This window comes from Ranitomeya variabilis, chromosome 1 (genome assembly GCF_051348905.1).
Source record: "Ranitomeya variabilis isolate aRanVar5 chromosome 1, aRanVar5.hap1, whole genome shotgun sequence".
Taxonomy (NCBI): domain Eukaryota; kingdom Metazoa; phylum Chordata; class Amphibia; order Anura; family Dendrobatidae; genus Ranitomeya; species Ranitomeya variabilis.
In genome coordinates this window covers 362532005-362556939 of record NC_135232.1, presented here as the reverse complement: position 1 = coordinate 362556939, position 24935 = coordinate 362532005, and the positions used below count along the sequence as shown (strand labels likewise).

The window sequence follows — 24935 nt, the reverse complement described above, 5'->3', positions numbered from 1 at the left end:
TAATGTCACGATGGGGGCAGGCTTTGCAGCGTTGAGAATCTCTCCCCCCCCCTCATGAGCTGCCCCACCTATCCACTCTCTCTTTCCCCAGGTGCTGACTTCTCCAGTCGGTGCTCTCTTCTTTGACCTGTGTACCCCATGTGCTATCCCCCTTGTCTGCTGTCTTGCAAAAGACAATAGTGACATTACAGCAGGAGATCGCAGAGGATACATTTTGTGAGGTAAAATATTGTTTAAAAACTGTAAAATATTTTACTTGACAAAACGAATCCTCTGTGATCCCCTGCTGTGATGTCAGCATTGTCTTTTGCTTCCTCCCCTGCCCAGGAGATATATAGGAGTGGTATGCTCCATACACGGTCAGACACAGACAATTTCGTTCGTGGGAAAACCTCTTTAATGTGACCAGCTTCCTCTGCCTGTAGACACGTCGCTTATCTGCAGCCGGGGTCAGCTGAATGATTCACTGCTCCTGCACGGAATTCGTGCAGGTGCAGTAAATCAGACCGCCACCATCTTTGTGCAGACAGATAGCGGCGGTCACATTAAAATTGCCCATGCGCTCCTCCTGTACAAAGATGGCAGCGGTCAGTGAATCAATCAGCTGATCCCGGGGGCGGCGAGTTCACGACGGTGTTCAGCTGGTGGTAGCGCACAAGAGGCTGCATACGGCGTATAGTGTGTGTGTGTGTGTGTGTGTGTGTGTGTGTGTGTGTGTGTGTGTGTGTGTGTGTGTGTGTGTGTGTGTGTGTAGTGCGTATGGCCTATACAGTGTGTGTGTGTGTGTGTGTGTGTGTGTGTGTGTGTGTGTGTGTGTGTGTGTGTGTGTGTGTGTGTGTGTGTGTGTTGCGACGGTGTTCTGCTGGTGGTACCGTGCAAGAGGCTGGTACCACCAGCAGTTTCCATATTGAGACACCCATCACTTGGGTGCCCAAATATGGCAGTCGGTGTACTTCTGCCGCTTGGAATTCTGGGATCCGGACACATCTGGATGGAACAGGATGTGAAGACATTACAAGGTATGTATATATTAAGATACTGCAATAATAATACGATATTGCAGGATATAGTGAAAATCTTGGTTTCCTATGGAGCTCAGACTACGGCCAAGCTTCACAGAAGGATCAAGGTTATTGCGACGGGGGTCTCCATGGCTGTTATAATAACCCATCAGTCCCCTGCAATCACATTATGGGGAGGCCGATGTGAGCTGCTGCGCATTCCATTCAAATTATGCGGTTAAAACATCAGCACTAAAGTGATTAACAGTAGTGACCACAACTCGGAGCCAACCGCGACTGTTAGAGACAGATGCCAACTATATAATATAGCCGATATAAGCCAAGTGTGAAGGCAGCTCAGCTCCTGAGGCCCCTCCACACCAGCAGGCCCCTTCCCAGGCTGTGAATATAACATCTTTTTCCAGGAAAGGGGTAATAAAGCCTGAAGTATTGCATATGTCATGGTGCCTCATGGGAGGAAATAACTAAAATAGCTACATTCGCTATAGCATCAACGATCAGGGTGCTGTCTTCACTCGGTGCAAAACTGAAAAAGATCACTAGATTAAAATGACTTTGGGTCCCTAAGAGGGACACAGACAAGACAACTATAAATAATAGAAGTTTCTTAACTACAACCTAACTCCACTTTCACACTGAGCCGAAACATATCACAAATCAGACTCCAAGGGACCCTCTCGCCCAGCTTCTCGGTCACCGGTGGGTCACCACAGTTAACATCATGAGTTTCTCTTACCTGGAAATCGTCAGAGAGTTCTGGAAAAAAACGTTCATATATTTTCAGATCTTCTAATGGTCTTGCCACGTCTTGAGCAGGTTTCAACTTACTGATATCCGTCTCTATGTCATCATTCTGGGAATAAAATGGAAATATTACAGAAAACAAATGGGGCAGGAGATGCTCAGTACACAGACGTTTTACTATCCTCAGTCTAGGAGGTGACAATTCTGTGTAAGAGGTGCAATGGATCCTTCATGGACACCATCTACTTTCCTAGAAGCAAAAACAGATCATCCATTTTTTAGAACTTAATGAGGGTGAGATGCCGAGGTTGGATTTATCACTATTATTTAATTCAGTAATATCATGTACAACATGGTTTATAAGCTGCCAGAACTTGGAGATTAAAGCTCTGATTCATCAAAGTTTTGACGCTTGGGTGTGTGATGGGGTACTTGGCAACCTTCATTGGTCAAATTAATAATGAATGGTGGTGGTGAAAATCTTACTCCAATCTTTGACTGGGGTAAGATTTTTGGTGAATCAGACAAGGAGCACACCACTTCGTGCCTCGCTCTATTAATGTGCCTCTTAATGAATCAGCTGCCTTGTACTTCACCCTGATCCTTCATCAAAACTAGCCATGAAAAACGCCTGCATACACTGGTCGATAGGCAGAATTGTTCTCTTGTCAATTCCACAACATGAACTTTATGAAGGTTTCTTTTTAATGTTTTTTAATACATTATTATTAGGAAAAATGCATCTTGTCTTACATAAAATCTAGCTGTGGCATGGCTAGATTCATGGAAAAAAATGATGGCTCTTAGAAGGTGGAGATAAAACAATAAAAAAATGAAAGTGAAAAAAAGAAAAATGGCTGCCTCCTTAAGGAACAAGGAAGAGCTCAAATACAATATATGGCAGAGTGCCCCAACCCAACTCTTCCCATTTTGTCAAAACTGGACAAGGCTGGCATGAAATGGTCAAAAGTTGCAACGTTATTGTGACATTTCAAGGTATTCTGGCCAGAATTCTGGCAAAAATACTTTCCTGAGTCTGTTCCTATCTCTTTGAACATGCTCCTTGCATCTCTCAGGAAACCAGTAAACATAAATAAAAAATACAAAAGATTTAATGAATGATAAAAAATTCTACTTTGTGCAAGGCCATTTTTTTTTCTTTATATGGCCTTTGAGAACAAGCAGATAACAAACCTTAAACTGATCATTATCATCTTCATTCTCAGCATCGGCTTCAGCATCTGCTTCAGTATCATCGTTGTCATCACTCTCATCCACTACATCATCCACTAAAGACAAAAGAATATTTGACAAAGAATATGCAGCATAACTTCATGTGACACATGCAATATATGTCCTACAAGTTATTTCACAATTTTGACACATATGATTAGAAATCACACATAGGTAATCGTATGTCATCTGCTGCCTCCATGACCAGTTTAAGGAAATTAATCCTTAAAATGGTCCAAGATTATACAGTGAAATACATTTTTTACTACTACTAAGCCTATTATCTAGGATTTTAACCCCTTCAAGACCTTGCCCTTTTCCGTTTTTGCGTTCTCCTTTTTCCCTCCCCTCCTTCCCAGAGCCATAATGATTCTCCAGGTCATTACAAGTTCATAGACACCAAACATGTCTAGGTTACGTTTTATCTAAGTGGTAAAAAAAAATTCCAAACTTTGTTAAAAAAAAAAAAAAGCGCCATTTTCCGATACCCATAGCGTCTCCATTTTTCGTGATCTGAGGTCGGGTGAGGGCTTATTTTTTGCGTGCCGAGCTGACATTTATAATGACACCATTTTGGTGCAGAAACGTTCTTTTAATCGCCCGTTATTGCATTTTAATGCAATGTCGCGGCGACCAAAAAAAACTTAATTCTGGCGTTTAAAAATGTTTTTCTCACTAAGCTGTTTACCTGCTGTTTACGCAGGTTAATCCTTTTTTTATTGATAGATTGGGCGATTCTGAACGCGGCGATACCAAATATGTGTAGGTTTGATTTTTTTTATTGTTTTATTTTGAATGGGGCGAAAGGGGGGTGATTTAAACTTTTATATTTTTTTAAATATTTTTTTAAACTTTTTTTTTTTTTTTTTTACTTTTGCCATGCTTCAATAGCCTCCATGGGAGGCTAGAAGCTGGCACAACTGGATCGGCTCAGCTACATAGCAGCGATCATCATATCGCTGCTATGTAGCTGAATTGCATGCTTGCTATGAGCGCCGACCACAGGGTGGCGCTCACAGCAGGCTGGCATCAGTAACCATAGAGGTCTCAAGGACCTCTATGGTTACTATCCTGACGCATCTCTGACCCCCGATCATGTAACGGGGGTCGGCGATGCGCGCATTTCAGACCGCACGGCCGGAAGCGCCGGTTAAATGCCGCTGTCAGCATTTGACTGCGCCATTTAACTAGTTAATAGTGGAGGGTGAATCGCAATTTCACCCGCTGCTATTGCGGGCACATGTCAGCTGTTCAAAACAGCTGACATGTCCCGGCTTCGATGCGGGCTCAGTTCTGGAGCCCACATCAAAGCAGGAGACCCGACCTCCGCAGTAATAGTACGGCGGAGGTCGGGAAGCGGTTTAAGGGTAGGTGCACACAATCCGGAACTGGCAGTGCTTTGGATGCAGCACATGTGCAAAGCCCTGCCGTCTATTGAATGCATGTGAATTCGCATGTGTTCACTGAACCATGAGGATTCACTGTGTCCGATACATTCTATGGATGAAATTTCTCATGCGGAGGCTCGCGTCTCCACAAGAGAAGTTGACATTCTGCGGTCTGGAGAGACGTACCGCATGTCCGTCTCTGCAGGTGAGCCATGGGCATCTCTGGATGTATAGTTGGGATTTCTTGAAATCTTATTCACTATGCTGTAACATCTGGACGCTACAGGTTGGAGGCTGCACAAGGATGCAGCGTCAGACCCGCAACGTTTGCTGATCGTCTGAACATACCTTAAAAGGGAATCTGTCAGTGAGATCCACCCTCCTAAGCCGTCTATATGAGTATGCAGGTCATAGAAAGTAGAATAAACTGATACCTTGATATCTGTTATCTGAAATCTTATTCCAAAAAAAATCCACATTTTTCTCGTATGTAAATGAGCTGTTAAGATCTATGGGTCGGACACAGATCTTAGGAAAAGGGGCGCTACTAGTGTGAGACAAGTGGTGACTGGCAGTCTGTTCTCCTGATCTACAAGTCTTACACTGGCACTGCCCACTTTCATATAAAAAGCTCTGGAGGCAGATTCTCCAGGAGACCAGGGTTTGTCCCATAGATCTTCACAGATCATTTACGTAGAAAGAAAAACGTGCATTTCTCTGGAAGAAGACATCTGATCACAAATATCAAGATATAATTTTATTCAACTTTCTATGGCCTACATGCTCCTACAGATGGCTTAAAGGGAATCTGTCAGTAGTGTTAAACCTAATGTGAAAAATTCTTTCCAGCAGTTAATTGGTTTCTTAGGCCATTTACCTTCAGGAGGCAAGCTGTAGATCTGAGCCACCGGACCACTGGTCGGTATAACAGGCAATTGAAACTGGAAAGCACTTTTTATGGTTGGTAAAGGAAGACGATTCTTGGGAAAGCATTTTCTCATTATTAGGCTAGATGTATTAACGAGGGGATCCAGAGTTCTCACAGCTTGACAATCCTATTAAAGATAAGTAATGAAAAATGTGAATATGGTCTCATAGAAGCAGCATATTAGAGTTCTGATGCCTGGGAGCCTCATGATTTCTTTAGATAGCTATGCAGATGTAAATAATTCTTTAAATTTATGGGAAAACATCCTTAGTGTTGTTGGATAGTGCATGTAAAAACAAGCACTTTTGCAATTTGCTGTTTATGAAAATTTGAAGTCATTCTTGAGATAGCGACAGTTTTCATTTCTTTAGATCTTGTTGCCTAGGACACCGACCACCATTGCTGCTTATAAGCACAGCACTGAACCTGGTCGAGTATAACAGGTAACAGTGCCCTCCAGCGATCATAGCCAGCTTCAAAGCAGTGCTTACAAGTTTACTATAAAAGAGCTTGTAAGCACAGTGATTTTTCCACCACCGCTATTGAGCAATAAGCTGTACGCAAAAGAAAAGTGATACTGTCTCAAGGATAGCTATAAACGTCTGTCAGTAGTTTTTACTATTTAATCGGAGAGCAGCATAATAAAGGGCACAAGAGCTTGATTGCAGGGATGTGTCATTTATTAGGTTGTGTGCTGTAGTTTCAACACAATCAGTATTTTATCAGCAGGAGATTAATTCTACATCTCACATGCCAAGCTAATCTGTGTCACCCCGCCTGCACTCCTGACTTTCAGCTTCGGGGAAAAGTCACTGTGTAAGCAGTATGATGGGGTGGACTCCCCAGGATACAACAAAGTCACAAGCGAGAAAGATTAATCCAATACCAGTTCAACCACTAAAAAAAAAATAAAACACTTTCAATAAATATGTGAATAAACATACCAGAAAAAGGAGAAAGATTTTAACAAAATCCACAGACACTCAGCCGGGAGGCTGAGACCACTGTGCTGTACAGCATGGTGCCCTACAATACATGCCAACTATAATCACTATGTCTTTACTTACTGGCGTGCCTGGTAAAGCAGCCGCCAATTAATACCAGCCGCCTGTTAATACCCTTAACCCTAGAACAAGTGAATGGGTGTGGAATACAGGCTCACCTGCAGTACAGCACAACGGCTTACAATAATTTAACTCTATTCCACAAAAAACACTTCCCTGCCCTATTAGGACTTCAGTGAACAATGAAGAATGTTCCTTCCCGACTACACCATGAATAAAAATGTACCAGCTGCAAAGCCCTAAAAAAAATAAAGGTTGAAAAACTTGAACAAATATCAAGTAACTATAATGTTCCACAGAAATGGCCTAAAGTCAGCTGCGTGCTTTAAGAGAACCAATGTGTGAATTGGAGATTTATAGTAAACAAAGAGCCCTTAATAACAAAGCAATAGGTGACATAGCAGCGAAACCAGAAATCCCAGACGCTGATATTAGCAAAAGTTGCGTCCTCACAGTCCATTTGCCTATCTAACTAGCTACAGGTCCGGTCTCAGTCTTGGGTATTTAGGCACCAAGACGTGATAAGGTTCGTGCACAGTTACCCACTGCGGGTAGTTATCTTATCGACCCGGGTGAGCGCCGCACAAATACCGATGCATGCCAACGGATGAGGCTCCCCTCCAACAAATGAGCGGTACCGCTGATTACTATGGCTTGACTTTTCAGCGGCACTCAGCATTACTCATGCTATTTCCATCTCTAGCAGTGTTACTGATGGTAATTTTCTCCCAACTGATAAGGATCTGGTCACCGGGAAGGTCAGCGCCACTCCGCCATGCTTTTGATCCCAGTGGGATGCTTATACATGCTAATGTCACTGGACCTCCCTCCGGCATGTTCTCTTGCTGTCTTTAATAACTTCCAACTGCTGCCAAGAAGGCTACACCACTTCTTGTGACACATATCTAGCTGTCAACTGTCTTTGATTATGCTTCTGTTGCTGGGCAGACTTAACCTTTTACTTGTGTGTTTAGGAAACACTGGCCTCTTGTGGCCAAATAACAGCATTTCAGTCCTTGTAAAGCAGTACCATGTCACTACTGACTGCAAGAAGGTGACAAACTTTTATACAACAGGTATAATGTTTACACATATGCTGACACAGGTATACAATGGTGATCCAGGTGCTGCACCATATGAACAGGGCTCACCATCCATCTCTTTAACCAAGTACAGATATCTACCCATGGGTAATAAGGGCTGTCGGAGGGCTTATGCACAGCCCAGAAGTCTTAGGCCATGTTCACATGTTCAGTATTGTGGTGCTAGTAAAAATAGGTGCTTTTGCAATTTATCGTTTATTAACCCCTTTACCCCCAAGGGTGGTTTGCACGTTAATGACCAGGCCAATTTTTACAATTCTGACCACTGTCCCTTTATGAGGTTATAACTCTGGAACGCTTCAACGGATCTTGGCGATTCTGACATTGTTTTCTCGTGAGATATTGTACTTCATGTTAGTGGTAACATTTATTCGATATAACTTGCGTTTATTTGTGAAAAAAAACGGAAATTTGGCAAAAATTTAGCAAATTTAACAATTTTCCAACGTTTAATTTTTATGCCCTTAAATCACAGAGATATGTCACTCAAAATACTTAATAAGTAACATTTCCCACATGTCTACTTTACATCGGCACAATTTTGGAACCAAAATTTTTTTTTGTTAGGGAGTTATAAGGGTTAAAAGTTGACCAGAAATTTCTCATTTTTATAACACCATTTTTTTTTTAGGGACCACATCTCATTTGAAGTCATTTTGAGGGTTCTATATGATAGAAAATACCCAAGTGTGACACCATTCTAAAAACTGCACCCCTCAAGGTGCTGAAAACCACATTCAAGAAGTTTATTAACCCTTCAGGTGTTTCATAGGAATTTTTGGAATGTTTAAATAAAAATGAACATTTAACTTTTTTTCACGCAAAATTTATTTCAGCTCCAATTTGTTTTATTTTATCAAGGGTAACTGGAGAAAATGGACCCCAAAACTTGTTGTACAATTTGTCCTGAGTACGCTGATACTCCATATGTGGGGGTGAACCACTGTTTGGGCGCATGGCAGAGCTCGGAAGGAAAGGAGCGCCATTTTACTTTACAATGCAAAATTGACTGGAATTGAGATGGGACGCCATGTTGCGTTTGGAGAGCCCCTGATGTGCCTAAACATTGAAACCCCCCACAAGTGACACCATTTTGGAAAGTAGACCCCCTAAGGAACTTATCTAGATGTGTGGTGAGCACTTTTACCCACCAAGTGCTTCACAGAAGTTTATAATGCAGAGCCGTAAAAATAAAAAATCATATTTTTTCACAAAAATGATCTTATCGCCCCCAATTTTTTATTTTCCCAAGGGTAAGAGAAGAAATTGGACCCTAAAAGTTGTTGTGCAATTTGTCCTGAATACGCCGATACCCCATATGTGGGGGTAAACGACTGTTTGGGCGCATGGCAGAGCTCAAAAGGGAAGGAGCGCCGTTTGACTTTTCAATGCAAAATTGACTGGAATTGAGATGGGACACCATGTCGCATTTGGAGAGCCCCTGATGTGCCTGAACAGTGGAAACTCCCCAATTCTACCTGAAACCCTAATCCAAACACACCCCTAACCCTAATCCCAACCCTAATCCCAACCGTAAATGTAATCCAAACCTTAACCCTAACTTTAGCCCCAACCCTAGCCCTAACCCTAGCCCTAATGGGAAAATGGAAATAAATACATTTTTTTAATTTTATTATTTTTCCCTAACTAAGAGGGTGTTGAAGGGGGGATTGATTTACTTTTATAGCATTTTTTATAGCGGATTTTTATGATTGGCAGCTATCACACACTAAAAGACGCTTTTTATAGCAAAAAAGTTTTTGCGTCTCCACATTTTGAGACCTATAATTTTTCCATATTTTGGTCCACAGAGTCATGTGAGGTCTTGTTTTTTTGCGGGACGAGTTGACGTTTTTATTGGTAACATTTTCGGACACTTGACAGTTTTTGATCGCTTTTTATTCCGAATTTTGTGAGGCAGAATGACAAAAAAACAGCTATTCATGAATTTCTTTTGGGGGAGGCGTTTATACCATTCCACGTTTGGTAAAATTGATAAAGCAGTTTTATTCTTCGGGTCAGTACGATTACAGCGATACCTCATTTATATCATTTTTTTATGCTTTGGCGCTTTTATACGATAAAAACTATTTTATAGAATAAATAATTATTTTGGCATCGCTTTATTCTGAGGACTATAACTTTTACATTTTTTCTTTGAAGACGCTGTATGGTGGCTCGTTTTTTGCGGGACAACATGGCGTTTTCAGCGGTACCATGGTTATTTATATCCGTCTTTTTGATCGCGTGTTATTCCACTTTTTGTTTGGCGGTATAATAATAAAGCGTTTTTTGCCTCGGTTTTTTTTTTTCCCTACGGTGTTCACTGAAGGGGTTAACTAGTGATATAGTTTTATAGGTGGGGTCGTTACGGACGCGGCGATACTAAATATGTGTACTTTTATTGTTTTTTTTTTTATTTAGATAAAGAAATGTATTTATGGGAATAATATATTTTTTTTTCTTTATTTAGGAATTTTTTTTTTTTTTTTATTTTTTTTTTTTTTTTACACATGTGGAAATTTTTTTTTTAACTTTTTTACTTTGTCCCAGGGGGGACATCACAGATCGCTGATCTGACAGTTTGCACAGCACTCCGATGATCACCGATCTGACTTACAGCACTGCTGGCTTACCAAGCACCTGCTCTGAGCAGGCACTTGGTAAGCCACCTCCCTCCCTGCAGGACCTGGATGCCGCGGCCATCTTGGATCCGGGCACCTGCAGCGAGGAGGAGGTAAGAGACCCTCGCAGCAATGCGATCACATCGCGTTGCTCCGGGGGTCTCAGGGAAGCACGCAGGGAGCCCCCTCCCTGCGCGATGCTTCCCTGTACCGCCGGCACACCACGATCATTTTTGATCGCGGTGTGCCGGGGGTTAATGTGCCGGGGCGGTCCGTGACCGCTCCTGGCACATAGTGCCGGATGTCAGCTGCGATGGTCAGCTGACACCCGGCCGCGATCGGCCGCGCTCCCCCCGTGAGCGCCGCCGATCGCGCTGGACGTACTATCCCATCGGTGGTCATACGGGCCCACCCCACCTCGACGGGATAGTACGTCCAATGTCAGAAAGGGGTTAAAAATAAACTTATTTTCCTCCCCAAAATTTGGGGTGCGTCTTATGATCCGTAAAATATGGTATGGATGTAAAATACTGACCAAATACTGAATGTGTGAACGTGCCTTAGCACTGCTACATCTACGTCAGACAAACAGGTACTCTATCAAAACTACACCAAGCAGCCCAGTAAGTGTTACATACCTGTAACCAGGCTATCTAACCCTATATTATGCTGCTCCCAGAATATATAGTAAAAACTTGGTGACAGATTCCCTTTAATAAAAGGTAAATTGCAAAATGACTTATTTTTATTAGCACTACCCAACCCATCTATGAAGATGGGAATAAACCCTTAATGGTGACATAAGATTTGCCAGATTTACACTACAATGGTTACAAAACTTAAATTGTCAAGTTTATAAAGGTTGCATAGTATCAGAAAAATATGGCTGCTTTGTTCTAGAAACAGTGCCACACCTGTCCATGGGTTGGGTCTCATATTGTAGCTCAGCTCCATTAAAGGGAAGGTTGTTGACCAGCAACGCTAAAAGACAACCTGCGGACTGTTTTTGAAAGAAAGCAGCTCTCCTCGCTATGATTCAGGGATGACTCTAGTGTTCCACCAGTAGACCTGTAGAGCCACCTCTTCGAGCACTTACTATAACCTGGTACCTATGAACAGACATACAAAGTGAGACTAAATAGGTTTGCATTTTGAGAAATACTTACTTGTGAGGAGTTATATAAAATCTTCATACCATTAGCATCTATGAAAGCTTTTCTACCCAGCTTGATGTTAGTAATGCTTTTAAGGCACTGCAGTATGCCTTTTCGGATCAACATGTGCCTGTGCCGGGTGTCATGACGATGCCAGTCCAAATATATTGCTAAAAGCCCTTGAACGTATCCTCGGTCTACTGCTTTTCTGGCATTCGTCTCTAAGGTTAAACATTAAAAGGGAGAAATAAAAATCATTCTGAATGCAAAGAAAAAATCATGGCAGAAAGACAATACAGCGGTAGTGGCCGTACGATCATGAGCAGAGATCCAAAGCCATCATTAAAGGGAACCTCTCAGCATGAACATGCAGGCACCATGTTATCGAGCAGAGGGAGCTGAGCAGATTGATATAGTGTTTGTGAGAAAAGACTGTATAATCTGGGTTTTGATCATTTAATCTCTTCTCTTTCTGGGACTTTCAGTCCGGCGGGCGGTCCTATCAGTGACTGACAGCTATCTTTGTATAATAGTGCAGAGGGAGGAAGGTGTCAGTCACTGATCGGACCGCCCACCGGACTGAAAGTCCCAGAAACAGCTGAGGTTAAAGTGATTAAAACACAATCTTTTCTCACAAAACTATATATCAATCTGCTCAGCTCCTTCTGCTCTAGAACATAATGATAGCAGATTGGACTGCATTTTCATGGTGACAGGTTCCCTTCAAAGCCAGTCAAACGTTTTTTAATGCAGGCACAAAATAAAAGTCAATTTTTGATAGTTAGAAAGAGGGAAAAAAACTAATACTGTCATTATAAACATTTCTAGTTCAGATTAGTGAAATTGCTTTCATTCTCCCTCCTGATCTCACATCAGGCATGGAGAGAAATACTAGGAACAAGCTAGGTAAATCATACGCTGGCCCAGGAGTCTTGTGCATGGGTCCTATTCTAATTAATGGGACAGCTTGATAAGACTCCTTAGTCGGAGTACAGCTGATTTATCTGCACTGCCCAGCCTGCCATCTTTCTATCTCTAAGCCCATTGGAAGATCTGCCAGGACGTCTTTCTATCATACTGAGCAATTTGCACCAGTAGCTCTTCTGTGGCATCAGTAAAGAAGGGTTACCTAGCTCCCCCCATGGGTAGCAAAGAGTATAGAGCACTCATGAACCTGACGCTGGTTCCCCAGTTGTCCTCCTTCAGGACACACTTGATTGACACCAACTATTGCACACTGAACTCCCCACAACATATTTGGAGATGATTTGACTTCAAAACGTGTCAAAGACGCTCAAATCCATCCGCTTGGGCATTTTTAATTGTTCCTAAACACATCAGCTTAAAGAGCTGGACTTTTCCCCTGCTGCTCAATATAGCTCAGCCCGAAACAGGTTCCTTGGTCACAAGATAATGAATATTATTCACTTTGCCCCTCAGTGGTTTTAATGTTACAAGTGAGAGCTGGTTCACAAAGGGTGTGAGAAGTGTAATATGGGTTGTATACAATGTTCTTGTTCACCTCTAATCACACAGCCCTAAACTGATCATCCATGCACTGTGCCTGGTCCTGCCACTCAGCAGCACCGTGGCCGCCCTCATGATTACATACGCTAGCGTCACCAATACAGAACCCCTTTAAAAGGACATTTCACTGTATTTCTATATTTAAACTGATTCCCTTCTCCAATTGCTGCTGCTCCACTGATTCTGGAACTGTTTCTTTTTCTTCTGTACTCCTCTGTTGCAAATCTATGCCCCCTGGTAATAAAGAAGCACATTTCCCTTTCCACCAACTGGGAGTACACCACAAAAATTCTCTCTGGATGTCTGATTTTGTACCTCTACGAACAGACGGTCTGTGTTATACGCCCAATCGATTCAAGGGAAAATTTGCATAATTACCAGGGGGGTTTAACTTTGGATCGGAAAGGCAAAAACAAGCCAAAATGTTCCACAATCCGTAAAACAGCGACAACTGGAAGAGGTTTAAAAATCCAGTAAAAATGACTTCTTTAACAAGGCATGAATGGTGGATGCCATCCAGTAGATCTTAAAGGGAATACATCATCTGAAAATGACTTATTCATTAAATGAGATTTTTGTGATAAATGTATTGTGGTTATTTTCCAATTGGTGATATTTTAGCTCCATAAAACAATAAGTATTGAAAATGAGGAATCTTGCAATTATCACACTGGCCACTGAGGAAATTGTCTATTTTTTACAGAAGACTTTTCACCAGTCTCATTATCATCACATGCTGCATTACAATGACAGGTAACAGCTATACAGGCCGCTATGCCTGAGTGGGGCCACCACAACCTACATGAGCAGTGTTTGGCTCAATGGTCGTAAAGCAACATGTACAGACAAAGGGCAGCATCTCATTATTAATTTAACAAACTACCCAGTTTATTATTATATAGAAATGAAGACAAATTTGTGAACAAGGGCCAAGCAATATTGCTTGTCGCGGAACAGTGTACCCCAAGAGTCAATATCACTGATGAGCACTTGGCACCCCAGTCCAGTCATGGTCGAAAGGGTTTACACCTATGAAATTGTTCCAGATAATGAAGTATTTCTCCCAGAAAATTATTGCAATTACATATGTTTTGTTATACACATGTTTATTTCCTTTATGTGTATTGGTAAAACAAAAGAGTGAAAAAAAAACAAATCGGACATAATTTCACACAAAACCCCAAAAATGGTCCAGACAAAATTTTTAGCACCCTCAACTTAATATTGGCTTGCACACTGCAGGACAGACTGAATTTCTTTGGAACTTGATTGGGGCTGCTTATCTATCATTCAAACTATCCTGCATTTCAACCTTTAGGCCATGTGCACACGTTCAGTATTTTTCGCGTTTTTTCGCTATAAAAACATGAAAAAAACGCTTACATATGCCTCCCATTATTTACAGTGTATTCTGCATTTCTTGTGCAAATGTTGCATTTTTTTCCGCTAAAAAAATCGCATCGCGGAAAAAAAAGCAACATGTTCATTAAATTTGCGGAATTGCGGGGATTCCGCATACCTAGGAATGCATTGATCTGCTTACTTCCCGCATCAATTTCTGTCTACCATTCACTTCCAGGGAGATTAGCTACCGTGCCATGGGGTGTAAACTTCTTGATTATGTTGCACACCGTGGAGTAAAGAACATCAAGATCTCTGGAGATGGAATTATAACCTTGAGATTGAGAACTTGAGAAGCAAAATTGTTGAACAATATCAACAGACATTTCTCTTTTTTTTCTGTTCTCCATGCTTAGTGTGGCACACACGGACACACAATGCAAAGATTGAGTCATTATCTCTCCTTTTTATCTAGTTTCAGGTGTGATTTTTGTCTCCAGAAATCTCAATCCGCATACGCGACACATCTGGCGGCCATTTTTCCAAAGCCCACCAGCGCCGAGATCTTATGAGAACCCAGGGCCCACAGCATAGCCCCACTCCTTCCACCACCAGCCTCCTGAAGCAGTGACCCTGCCTCCTGTGACTCTGCTCCATCATCGCCCCCCTGGCAAGCAACGGTTAAATCGAACTATAAAATGCACCCCCATTTTATTTAAAAATGCATCTCATGTTCCGGTGCATCTTATAATCTGTAAAATACGGTATGTCCAATTTGCCTTTTTTCCTTAGTTTTGTTGTGTTGTTGCAATACCCAGAAAGGAAATAAACATGTGTATAACAAAACATGTGTAATGGCAATAGTTTTCTGGGAGAAATACTTCATTTTCTGGAACAATTTCAAGGGTGCCAACCCTTTCGGCCATGACTGTATATACATAGTTGTTAACCAATCACAATAGGCAATGTCACAGCTCCCCCCTCAACCTCCCTTCATGATGACATTTGGAAACGCTCATTAGTCTATTTCTGCTAATGTAAATGTTTTGAACTTTTGAATTTCAGGCTCCATATCTCAATTTTCATTTCTGCTTGAACTTGAGACTGCCGTCATTTTATAGACAATCATCTTGGATTTCTCATATTTAAATTTGACTTGCAACTATTTAGCATATGATTAGTTATGCAGATTATTGTCATGTCACTGCATTGTTAATGTTTTGCTCCTAAAGATAAGTAAACAAACTTACAATGACAGACTGGTACAGAGGGGAGAGGACCCTGTCCTTGCGGACTAACATTCTTCGTAGTCTATTGACATGTGTGATCGCCCCAAATCACCTGTTTGAAATCTTTAAATGTCCACTTTTCATACTTGTTTGCAAACTCAAAAATACACTTCTTATGACAATATTGAAGTTGAGGCTCCTTCAACTTTTTTGGGACCACCATTCCAGACAAGTGGCGTCTGTGAGCTCAATATTATGAAGCATGGGAGCCACCTCCACTGCCGTGTTTGTTGCGCAACAACTGATAGACCTTGGGATGTGCAGACTTGTTGACTCTGATATTTTGCCTTGATGTCCACCTTTTGGCTTCTGAATGGATGGACAGACTTCATTTTGCATTCTTACAACTGTCATGGCACTCGCATGATGCAGTTTGGCAATTTTATTGGCCAAGAGATGGCTATCAATGAGCTGGATGATGCGGTTTCTCTTTTCCTGGGTAATCTTCTTCATGGCTACTCCTTGATTTGAACCAATGACCTTTCACTTGGGAATCAACCTAATAACACACTGAGCTATTAGGGAATGTGAGATCAGGTTGTATTTTGTAGCATTCAGGAAGAAAAGTATGTTTCCACCACCAGGAGCAAAACAGTAACAATGCAGTGACATGACAAGAATCTGCATAATTAATCATATGCTAAATAGCTGCAAGTCAAAGTTATTTATAAAATAGCCAAAATGATTGTTTATAAAATTATAGTAGTCTCACGATCATTGCAGCAGTGGACGGTGAGATATGGAGCCTAAAAGTCAAAAGTTCAAAACATTGTTACCCTTTTGCTCTTCACTGTGTGTCATTTTCTGAAATTTTTACCACTTTTCTCCTCTGCATGCTCAATTTCTAAATTTGCAATCTACTAGGAGCTGAGAGAAAGACACTATCTGCCATGATCTCTCTCAAACAGCACAGCACACAAGACATGGTCCTGCTCTTCATTAATTTTTTAGCACACAGACAAGCTGAAGCGGCATGGAGGAAATTATAAAGCAATGCTGAGCTGTCTGGATCTGAATCCAGTTCTGAGGTGAAGTAAAAGACTTGTTACAAAGCGGAGCATAATCTTTCTATGTCTCCCTCCTCATCACGTCTCATATCCTCTCCCCTCTCCATACAGTAGAATGAGCTGTGACTAGAGATGAACGAACATGCTCGGATAAAGCGTAAACCGAGTGACTCCGGCGTGCTCGAATAATATGTTTGAGCCTCCGCATCTGCATGTCCCTCTGCTGTTCAACAGCTGCAACACATACAGGGATTGCCTAAAATACGGGGACTCAAACATATTTTTCAACCATGCTGAAGACTCTCGGTTAGCACACGAGCATGCTCGGATAACACCTTATCCGAGAATGTTCGCTCATCACTAGCTGTGACACATGTTACCTGTAGTCCGTCTTGTCTGAGCAGGAAAGACTTGAGCCTTTTTTTTTTTTTTTTTTTTTTTAGAATGGACGTTCAGTTCATGAATCAGTGGGGAAGGGAGCGGACTTCTCTGAAAACATATATTAGAAAGTTTCTTATATTCGCCTGTACTATTTATTTCTGCAAAGTTTGTTGAAAGTATAGTTCCATTAACAAAAAACCTGATTTAAAAAGGTCACTTTCTATGGAAACATACCTTTTAACAATATTTTTCACCGAGAGAAAGCAGAAAACATAGATTACAAAGAAACACAAAGTATATTTCAAGTATCACTTCAATGTTCATACTCCATTTGTTAGCCATCAGTAATGTGTGTACAATGTGTGCATTAAAATACTTATTCATAACTGACTTCTACTGTTTTCAACTCTGCTTGAGTCCTCTCCTGAGTCATGTGTCCAAAACTCTGATCAGATCACAAACAGCATCTTCTGTGTAACCAGAAGTCACCTTCTCAATGAGCGTCTATGAGACTCAGAACGAGGGACTTGTAAAGTTACATTAAAGAACTAACGGTCCACTGTGTGATCCAGAAAATCAGATCTACGGTCATATGTAGCAGGAGAGGTCCAGAGCAGTGCTGGACAGCACCGGGTAAGTATTTTAGTGCACACATTACTGAAGACTATGTGGCAGTGAAGGGGTTGAAAAACACAAACAAACAAGTGGTAACTTGCACAAAAGGGGTCAATATACATGCAGATGGGTGCTGGAGGTAGCTCGGAGAGTCAGGGTATGTGCACACGTCAGGATTTCTTGCAGAAATTTCCTGAAGAAAACCGGAAATTTTCTGCAAGAAATCCGCATTTTTTTGTGTGTGTTTTTTTTAGCATTTTGCAAGCGAAATTAGCTTGCAGAATGCTAAAGTTTTCCAAGCGATCTGTAGCATCGCTTGGAAAACTGACTGACAGGTTGGTCACACTTGTCAAACATAGTGTTTGACAAGTGTGACCAACTTTTTACTATAGATGCAGCCTATGCAGCATCAATAGTAAAAGATAGAATGTTTAAAAATAATAAGAAAAAAAAAAAAATGGTTATACTCACCTGCAGACAGCCGATCTCCTCAGCGGCGTCCGTTCCTATAGATGGTGTGTGTGTGCAGGACCTTCGATGACGTCGCGATCACGTGAGCGATCACATGAGCGGTCACGCGACCAATCACAAGACCGCAACGTCATCGCAGGTCCTTCACACACACCATCTATAGGAACGGAAGCGGCAGCATGCACCGCTGAGAGGCGGGAAGACTCCGGGGCCATCGAAGGTGAGTATATCACTATTTTTTATTTTAATTCTTTTTTTTTTTTTACCAATTATATGGTGCTCAGTCCGTGGAGGAGAGTCTCCTCTCCTCCACCCTGGGTACCAACCGCACATAATCTGCTTACTTCCCGCATGGTGGGCATAGCCACATGCGGAAAGTAAGTAGATCAATGCATTCCTAGGTGTGCGGAATCCCCGCAATTCCGCAAATTAATGAACATGTTGCTTTTTTTTCCGCGATGCGATTTTTTCGTGGAAAAAAATGCAACATTTGCACAAGAAATGCGGAATACACTGTAAATAATAGGAGGCATATGTAAGCGTTTTTTTTGCGTTTTTATCACGTTTTGATGACGAAAAAACGCAAAAAAAAAGCGAAAAATACTGAACGTGTGCACATGGCCTCAGAGGGAAAGTATTTAGGGTAACATGTCCACGTATGCCATTATGGCCATTAAACCCGCTCTACAAATAATCCCCACCATACTAAAAGGTTATAAAAAAAAAAAAAATCATAAAAAGTAATCCTTACCCATACTGCTGAAGAAAGCCCCCAATGCACATACAAGTGCAGAAATCCCCAAATTTTTCACATGAGGAAAAAGACTCAGTGGATCAGAAAAACTATATACAGTTCTGACTGGAGGCATTTGCTAATATCATTATTATTGCACCTACTACACATTAGGATAGGATCTTAGAGATGGGAATACCCCTTTAAGTCACTTCTTGACAATAGTCTTTACAATCTTCCATGGTATATCTACTGCCTTAGAATTATTTTTGTACCCTTCTCCTGACTGACAACTTACAAACACAGCAAAGGGATCTCATTGTTGAAAGCTGCTTACAGATTTTAGCTTGACTGCAAAATGTAGCCAAAAGTACATTTAAATGTGATTGGCTAATTCTGAACACTACTACATCCCCACTTAAAAGACTTGTACCGAAAGAACCATGATAAAAGATAAAGCTTTATTAAAAACTAAAAAATTAAAATGTTAAATATTAAAAAATGAAAGTTAAAAAGTGGGAGACCAAAAGGTGGCACCACCCATACAATTTTCGTAGTAGGCAAGTATAAGACTTGATACAATAATCTCTAGAAGGACAAAGAGGCAGAACAGCTGACATCAAATATATATAACAGAATCTTCACACAATAATGAGTAACAAACAATATACAGGTCCTTCTCAAAAAATTAGCATATAGTGTTAAATTTCATTATTTACCATAATGTAATGATTACAATTAAACTTTCATATATTATAGATTCATTATCCACCAACTGAAATTTGTCAGGTCTTTTATTGTTTTAATACTGATGATTTTGGCATACAACTCCTGATAACCCAAAAAACCTGTCTCAATAAATTAGCATATCAAGAAAAGGTTCTCTAAACGACCTATTACCCTAATCTTCTGAATCAACTAATTAACTCTAAACACATGCAAAAGATACCTGAGGCTTTTAAAAACTCCCTGCCTGGTTCATTACTCAAAACCCCCATCATGGGTAAGACTAGCGACCTGACAGATGTCAAGAAGGCCATCATTGACACCCTCAAGCAAGAGGGTAAGACCCAGAAAGAAATTTCTCAACAAATAGGCTGTTCCCAGAGTGCTGTATCAAGGCACCTCAATGGTAAGTCTGTTGGAAGGAAAAAATGTGGCAGAAAACGCTGTACAACGAGAAAAGGTGACCGGACCCTGAGGAAGATTGCTGAGGAAGCAGTGGACTGAGTCTGGTGTGGAAACATCCAGAGCCACCGTGCACAGGCGTGTGCAGGAAATGGGCTACAGGTGCCGCATTCCCCAGGTAAAGCCACTTTTGAACCATAAACAGCGGCAGAAGCGCCTGACCTGGGCTACAGAGAAGCAGCACTGGACTGTTGCTAAGTGGTCCGAAGTACTTTTTTCTGATGAAAGCAAATTTTGCATGTCATTCGGAAATCAAGGTGCCAGAGTCTGGAGGAAGACTGGGGAGAAGGAAATGCCAAAATGCCTGAAGTCCAGTGTCAAGTACCCACAGTCAGTGATGGTGTGGGGTGCCATGTCAGCTGCTGGTGTTGGTCCACTGTGTTTCATCAAGGGCAGGGTCAATGCAGCTAGCTATCAGGAGATTTTGGAGCACTTCATGCTTCCATCGGCTGAAATGCTTTATGGAGATGAAGATTTCATTTTTCAGCACGACCTGGCACCTGCTCACAGTGCCAAAACCACTGGTAAATGGTTTACTGTCCATGGTATTACTGTGCTCAATTGGCCTGCCAACTCTCCTGACCTGAACCCCATAGAGAATCTGTGGGATATTGTGAAGAGAAAGTTGAGAGACGCAAGACCCAACACTCTGGATGAGCTTAAGGCCGCTATTGAAGCATCCTGGGCCTCCATAACATCTCAGCAGTGTCACAGGCTGATTGCCTCCATGCCACGCCGCATTGAAGCAGTCATTTCTGCCAAAGGATTCCCGACCAAGTATTGAGTGCATAACTGAACATTATTATTTGTTGGTTTTTTGGTTTGTTATTAAAAAACACTTTTATTTGATTGGACGGGTGAAATATGCTAATTTATTGAGACAGGTTTTTTGGGTTATCAGGAGTTGTATGCCAAAATCATCAGTATTAAAACAATAAAAGACCTGACAAATTTCAGTTGGTGGATAATGAATCTATAATATATGAAAGTTTAATTGTAATCATTACATTATGGTAAATAATGAAATTTAACACTATATGCTAATTTTTTGAGAAGGACCTGTATAATACACTGCTCAAAAAAATAAAGGGAACACTTAAACAACAGAATATAACTCCAAGTAAATCAAACTTCTGTGAAATCAAACTGTCCACTTAGGAAGCAACACTGTTTGACAATCAAATGGAATAGACAACAGATGGAAATTATTGGCAATTATCAAGACACACTCAATAAAGGAGTGGTTCTTCAGGTGGGGACCACGGACCACATCTCAGTACCAATGCTTTCTGGCTGATGTTTTGGTTACTTTTGAATGTTGGTTGTGCTTTCACACTCGTGGTAGCATGAGCGGACTCTACAACCCACACAAGTGGCTCAGGTAGTGCAACTCATCCAGGATGGCACATCAATGCGAGCTGTGGCAAGAAGGTTTGCTGTGTCTCTCAGGGTAGTGTCCAGAGGCTGGAGGTGCTACCAGGAGGCAGGCCAGTACACCAGGAGATGTGGAGGGGGCCGTAGGAGGGCAACAACCCAGCAGCAGGACTGCTACCTCAGTCTTTGTGCAAGGAGGAACAGGAGGAGCACTGCCAGAGCCCTGCAAAATGACCTCCAGCAGGCCACAAATGTGCATGTGTCTGCACAAACGGTTAGAAACCGATTCCATGAGGATGGTCTGAGTGCCCGACGTCCACAGATGGGGGTTGTGCTCACAGCCCAACACCGTGCAGGACGATTGGCATTTGCCACAGAACATCAGGATTGGAAAATTCGCCACTGGCGCCCTGTGTTCTTCACAGATGAAAGCAGGTTCACATTTTGCACATGTGACAGACGTGACAGAGTCTGCAGACGCTGTGGAGAGCCATCTTCTGCCTGCAACATCCTTCAGCATGACCGGTTTGGCAGTGGGTCAGTAATGGTGTGGGGTGGCATTTCTTTGGAGGGCCGCACAGCCCTCCACGTGCTTGCCAGAGGTAGCCTGACTGCCATTAGGTACCGAGATGAGATCCTCAGGCCCCTTGTGAGACCATATGCTGGTGCGGTTGACCCTGGGTTCTGCCTAATGCAGGACAATGCCAGGTCTCATGTGGCTGGAGTGTGTCAGCAGTTCCTGAAAGATGAAGGCATTGAAGCTATGGACTGGCCCGCCCGTTCCCCAGACCTGAATCCGATTGTACACATCTGGGATATCATGTTTCGCACCATCCACCAACGTCACGCTGCACCACTGACTGTCCAGGAGTTGGTGGATGCTTTAGTCCAGGTCTGGGAGGAGATCCCTCAGGAGACCATCCGCCGCCTCATCCGGAGCATGCCCAGGCATTGTAGGGAGGTCATACAGGCACATGGAGACCACACACTATTGAGCATCATTTCCTTGTCTTAAGGCATTTCCACTGAAGTTGGATCAGCCTGTAACTTTATTTTCCACTTTGATTTTGAGCATCATTTCAACTCCAGACCGTGGGATATTAGTTGTGATTTACGTTGATAATTTTTAGGTTTTATTGTTCTCAACACATTCCATTATGTAATGAATAAAGATTTACAACTGGAATATTTCATTCAGTGATATCTAGGATGTGGTATTTTAGCGTTCCCTTTATTTTTTCGAGCAGTGTATATAGTCATAAAATACATATTGCATGATGTGTGTAACCCTGGTATAACATGGGACAGTCAGGACAAAGCCCATGCTGAGGGGCTACACCGAAGTGAGGGCGGCAGTTACCCTAAAACCAGTCTTGTGGACTATCAGCAGCTGGTAGTGCCATGAGCCTGAACATGTGGCTACCAACTGCCCCCTGGCTGATGAACTCATTGACTGTGGGTTTACTCCCCAGGTGTCGATGTATGCCAAGACCGTCTACACCACGTACGCTGTCGGTCTAGCTGGTGAACCCCATCTCTGCAATGTACAAGTCAATGGGCACCGGGTGGAGGCTCTCTTGGATTCAGGGAGCCTAGCGACACCATGGGTCACTGATCTCCAGGTTAGAACCCACTGTGGGGGGTGGTCGGAGCCATTTGATTCACAGCGAACTCCGGGAGTATCCGATGGTGGACGTTATCTTTTCCACGCCATGCGGGGAGGTTAAACATGTGTGTCATGATAATGTAAAAAATGTCATATTGTGAGTTCAGTTTCAAAAGGTTACATGGCTTTTCCAGACACGCTGCATGCCATTTCGTCCCCCCTTCTTCACACAAGAATCACTGAAGAAGTTTTATGGCTTGGCCTGCAGGCAACTTCCTCACCCTTTTGGCCTGGGATTTATGCAAAGGTTTAGCGAGTCAGTTTCTGTAGGCCATTGGTTCCTCTGCCTATTATAGAGGTACCTTTTGAATGGACTGTGATGGATCTGGTAGGGCCCATTGTAAAGTCAGCCCATGGCCACCAACACATATCAGTGGTAGTAGACTATGATACTTGTTACCCAGAGGCAATTGTGCTTAATCACACCTCGGCTAAACTTATTGCCCAGGAGCGGTTTGCCATATGCTGACGCTTTGGGCTACCCAGGAGCAAGCCATTACCGCATCCTAGGATTGCATTGTTGTGCAGTCGTCCATGGCAACAGACTGATACAGACTGACACGGCTGCGAACTGGAGCATAATCTTTTTGGATTTGTTTTTAAGTTGGAAAATAAAAACATGCAAGTTGAACTTTCTTCGGTCACTGCTGGACAAAAACAACTGCCTTACAACTTGTATATGTGCCGTCCTTGTCTGCTCCCCGTTTTCTACATCCCGAATTATAAGCAGGTGCTCAGAAGTACATTATTATTGCTTTGTTTCTATTTCCCCAACAAAGTGATTTCAGTTTGTTTCTCTATGAATTAGAACAGATTATTGGTTACATTAAAATATGAAAAAAAGTTCTTAATTATTCTTGGTATTTTTTTTATACGAAAAAAACATGTACTTTTTATATTTGCTTTAAGTAAACGGTGTATGTAGGGAATTTATGGAACTGCTTAAAGTAAAAAAAAAAAATTATTTGAAATTGCATCCAATATCAACCAATCACAGAGCAACTGATTTAATATTCAGAACTAAAAGCTAAGCTGTGATTGGAGGCAATGGGCAACAGAGTGTTTCACTTACAGCAGATGGTTTCGGAAATCTGCACCACTGTTAATGTGTATGTGAGTATGGCCCAGGAAGAAGATAGCCCAAATTTTATAAGCACTTACTTGATTTTAGTAAAGCTGTAAGGGTATCTAAAGTAACTCTGCAAAAGAAAGAAAACAGTATTAGCTTCAGTGACCATATTCAAGTAAAGAGTAGTAATAATATCTATGCCCTATCAAATATGTGGAAAGTACACAATCAAATTACATGTGTATATACAGCAGGGATACGGTTTGGCACATGAAATTAAGTAGCAAGATGAATGCATTCTTTGCCTTCAAGAGCGCCTAGCTCCTCTCCCTCACGGGGTGGTGGTGGGAAATCTGCGCATTCGGGAATTCTTCTAATATTGCAGAGACCACTTTACCTTTGCAGAGAAGTGCAGGGAAGATGGCTGGGCAGCGCTTAGAAGCTTCCCTTTAAAGAGCTTGTAAGCGCTGCACTCCTTGCCTCCAGCCACCTCTGATAAACCTGCAGCAATGGCCTGTCACCTATGCAGAGTGCTCCAAGATATAGAATTCACTATCCCTCCTTTCTTCAGAACCTAGAGGATTTTTAATAAGATCTAAATTGCTTATACACTTTGCAATGTTATTCATTTATGATGACGAGAAACAGTATAAAGCAAACCATGCATGCCGATTATCAACTAAATTGTTCAATCGCATTGGTAACTGAGCATATGTTAAAAGTGTAAACATGGAATACACCTGAAATAGCATTAAAAAAATAAATCAGGCAGTAGTTTTGGATATACAAAAGTTATAGTCAATAATATTGAGAAACGCTTTGGTTATAAGTACATTTTCTGCCTTTCAACATGTTACATGTATATAATATATCAATATAGATAGTGTAACCTATACTAAATTGGCACAACATGAATGGGTATTTACCAGATAACATCTGAATTTTCTTTCACTTAATCAAACTTTTGACCATTTCTTCTGTTTCCTTTCTTTACCACTATACTACATGGTGAAG

The 24935-nt window shown here is 41.8% G+C and overlaps 1 protein-coding gene across 3 annotated transcripts in view; it reads right to left on the bottom strand.

The window, feature by feature from the left end:
- AGTPBP1 (ATP/GTP binding carboxypeptidase 1) overlaps nt 1-24935 on the bottom strand; it is a 209757-nt gene that overhangs the window by 65801 nt on the left and 119021 nt on the right. For all 3 annotated transcript variants that reach the window (XM_077248949.1, XM_077248951.1, XM_077248950.1), the window contains 5 exons: nt 24014-24051; nt 11273-11481; nt 5265-5442; nt 2961-3055; nt 1759-1875 (listed from right to left, as the gene is read on the bottom strand). In XM_077248949.1, the coding sequence (XP_077105064.1) occupies nt 1759-1875; nt 2961-3055; nt 5265-5442; nt 11273-11481; nt 24014-24051 (637 nt within the window). The remainder of the gene's footprint in view (nt 1-1758; nt 1876-2960; nt 3056-5264; nt 5443-11272; nt 11482-24013; nt 24052-24935) is intronic.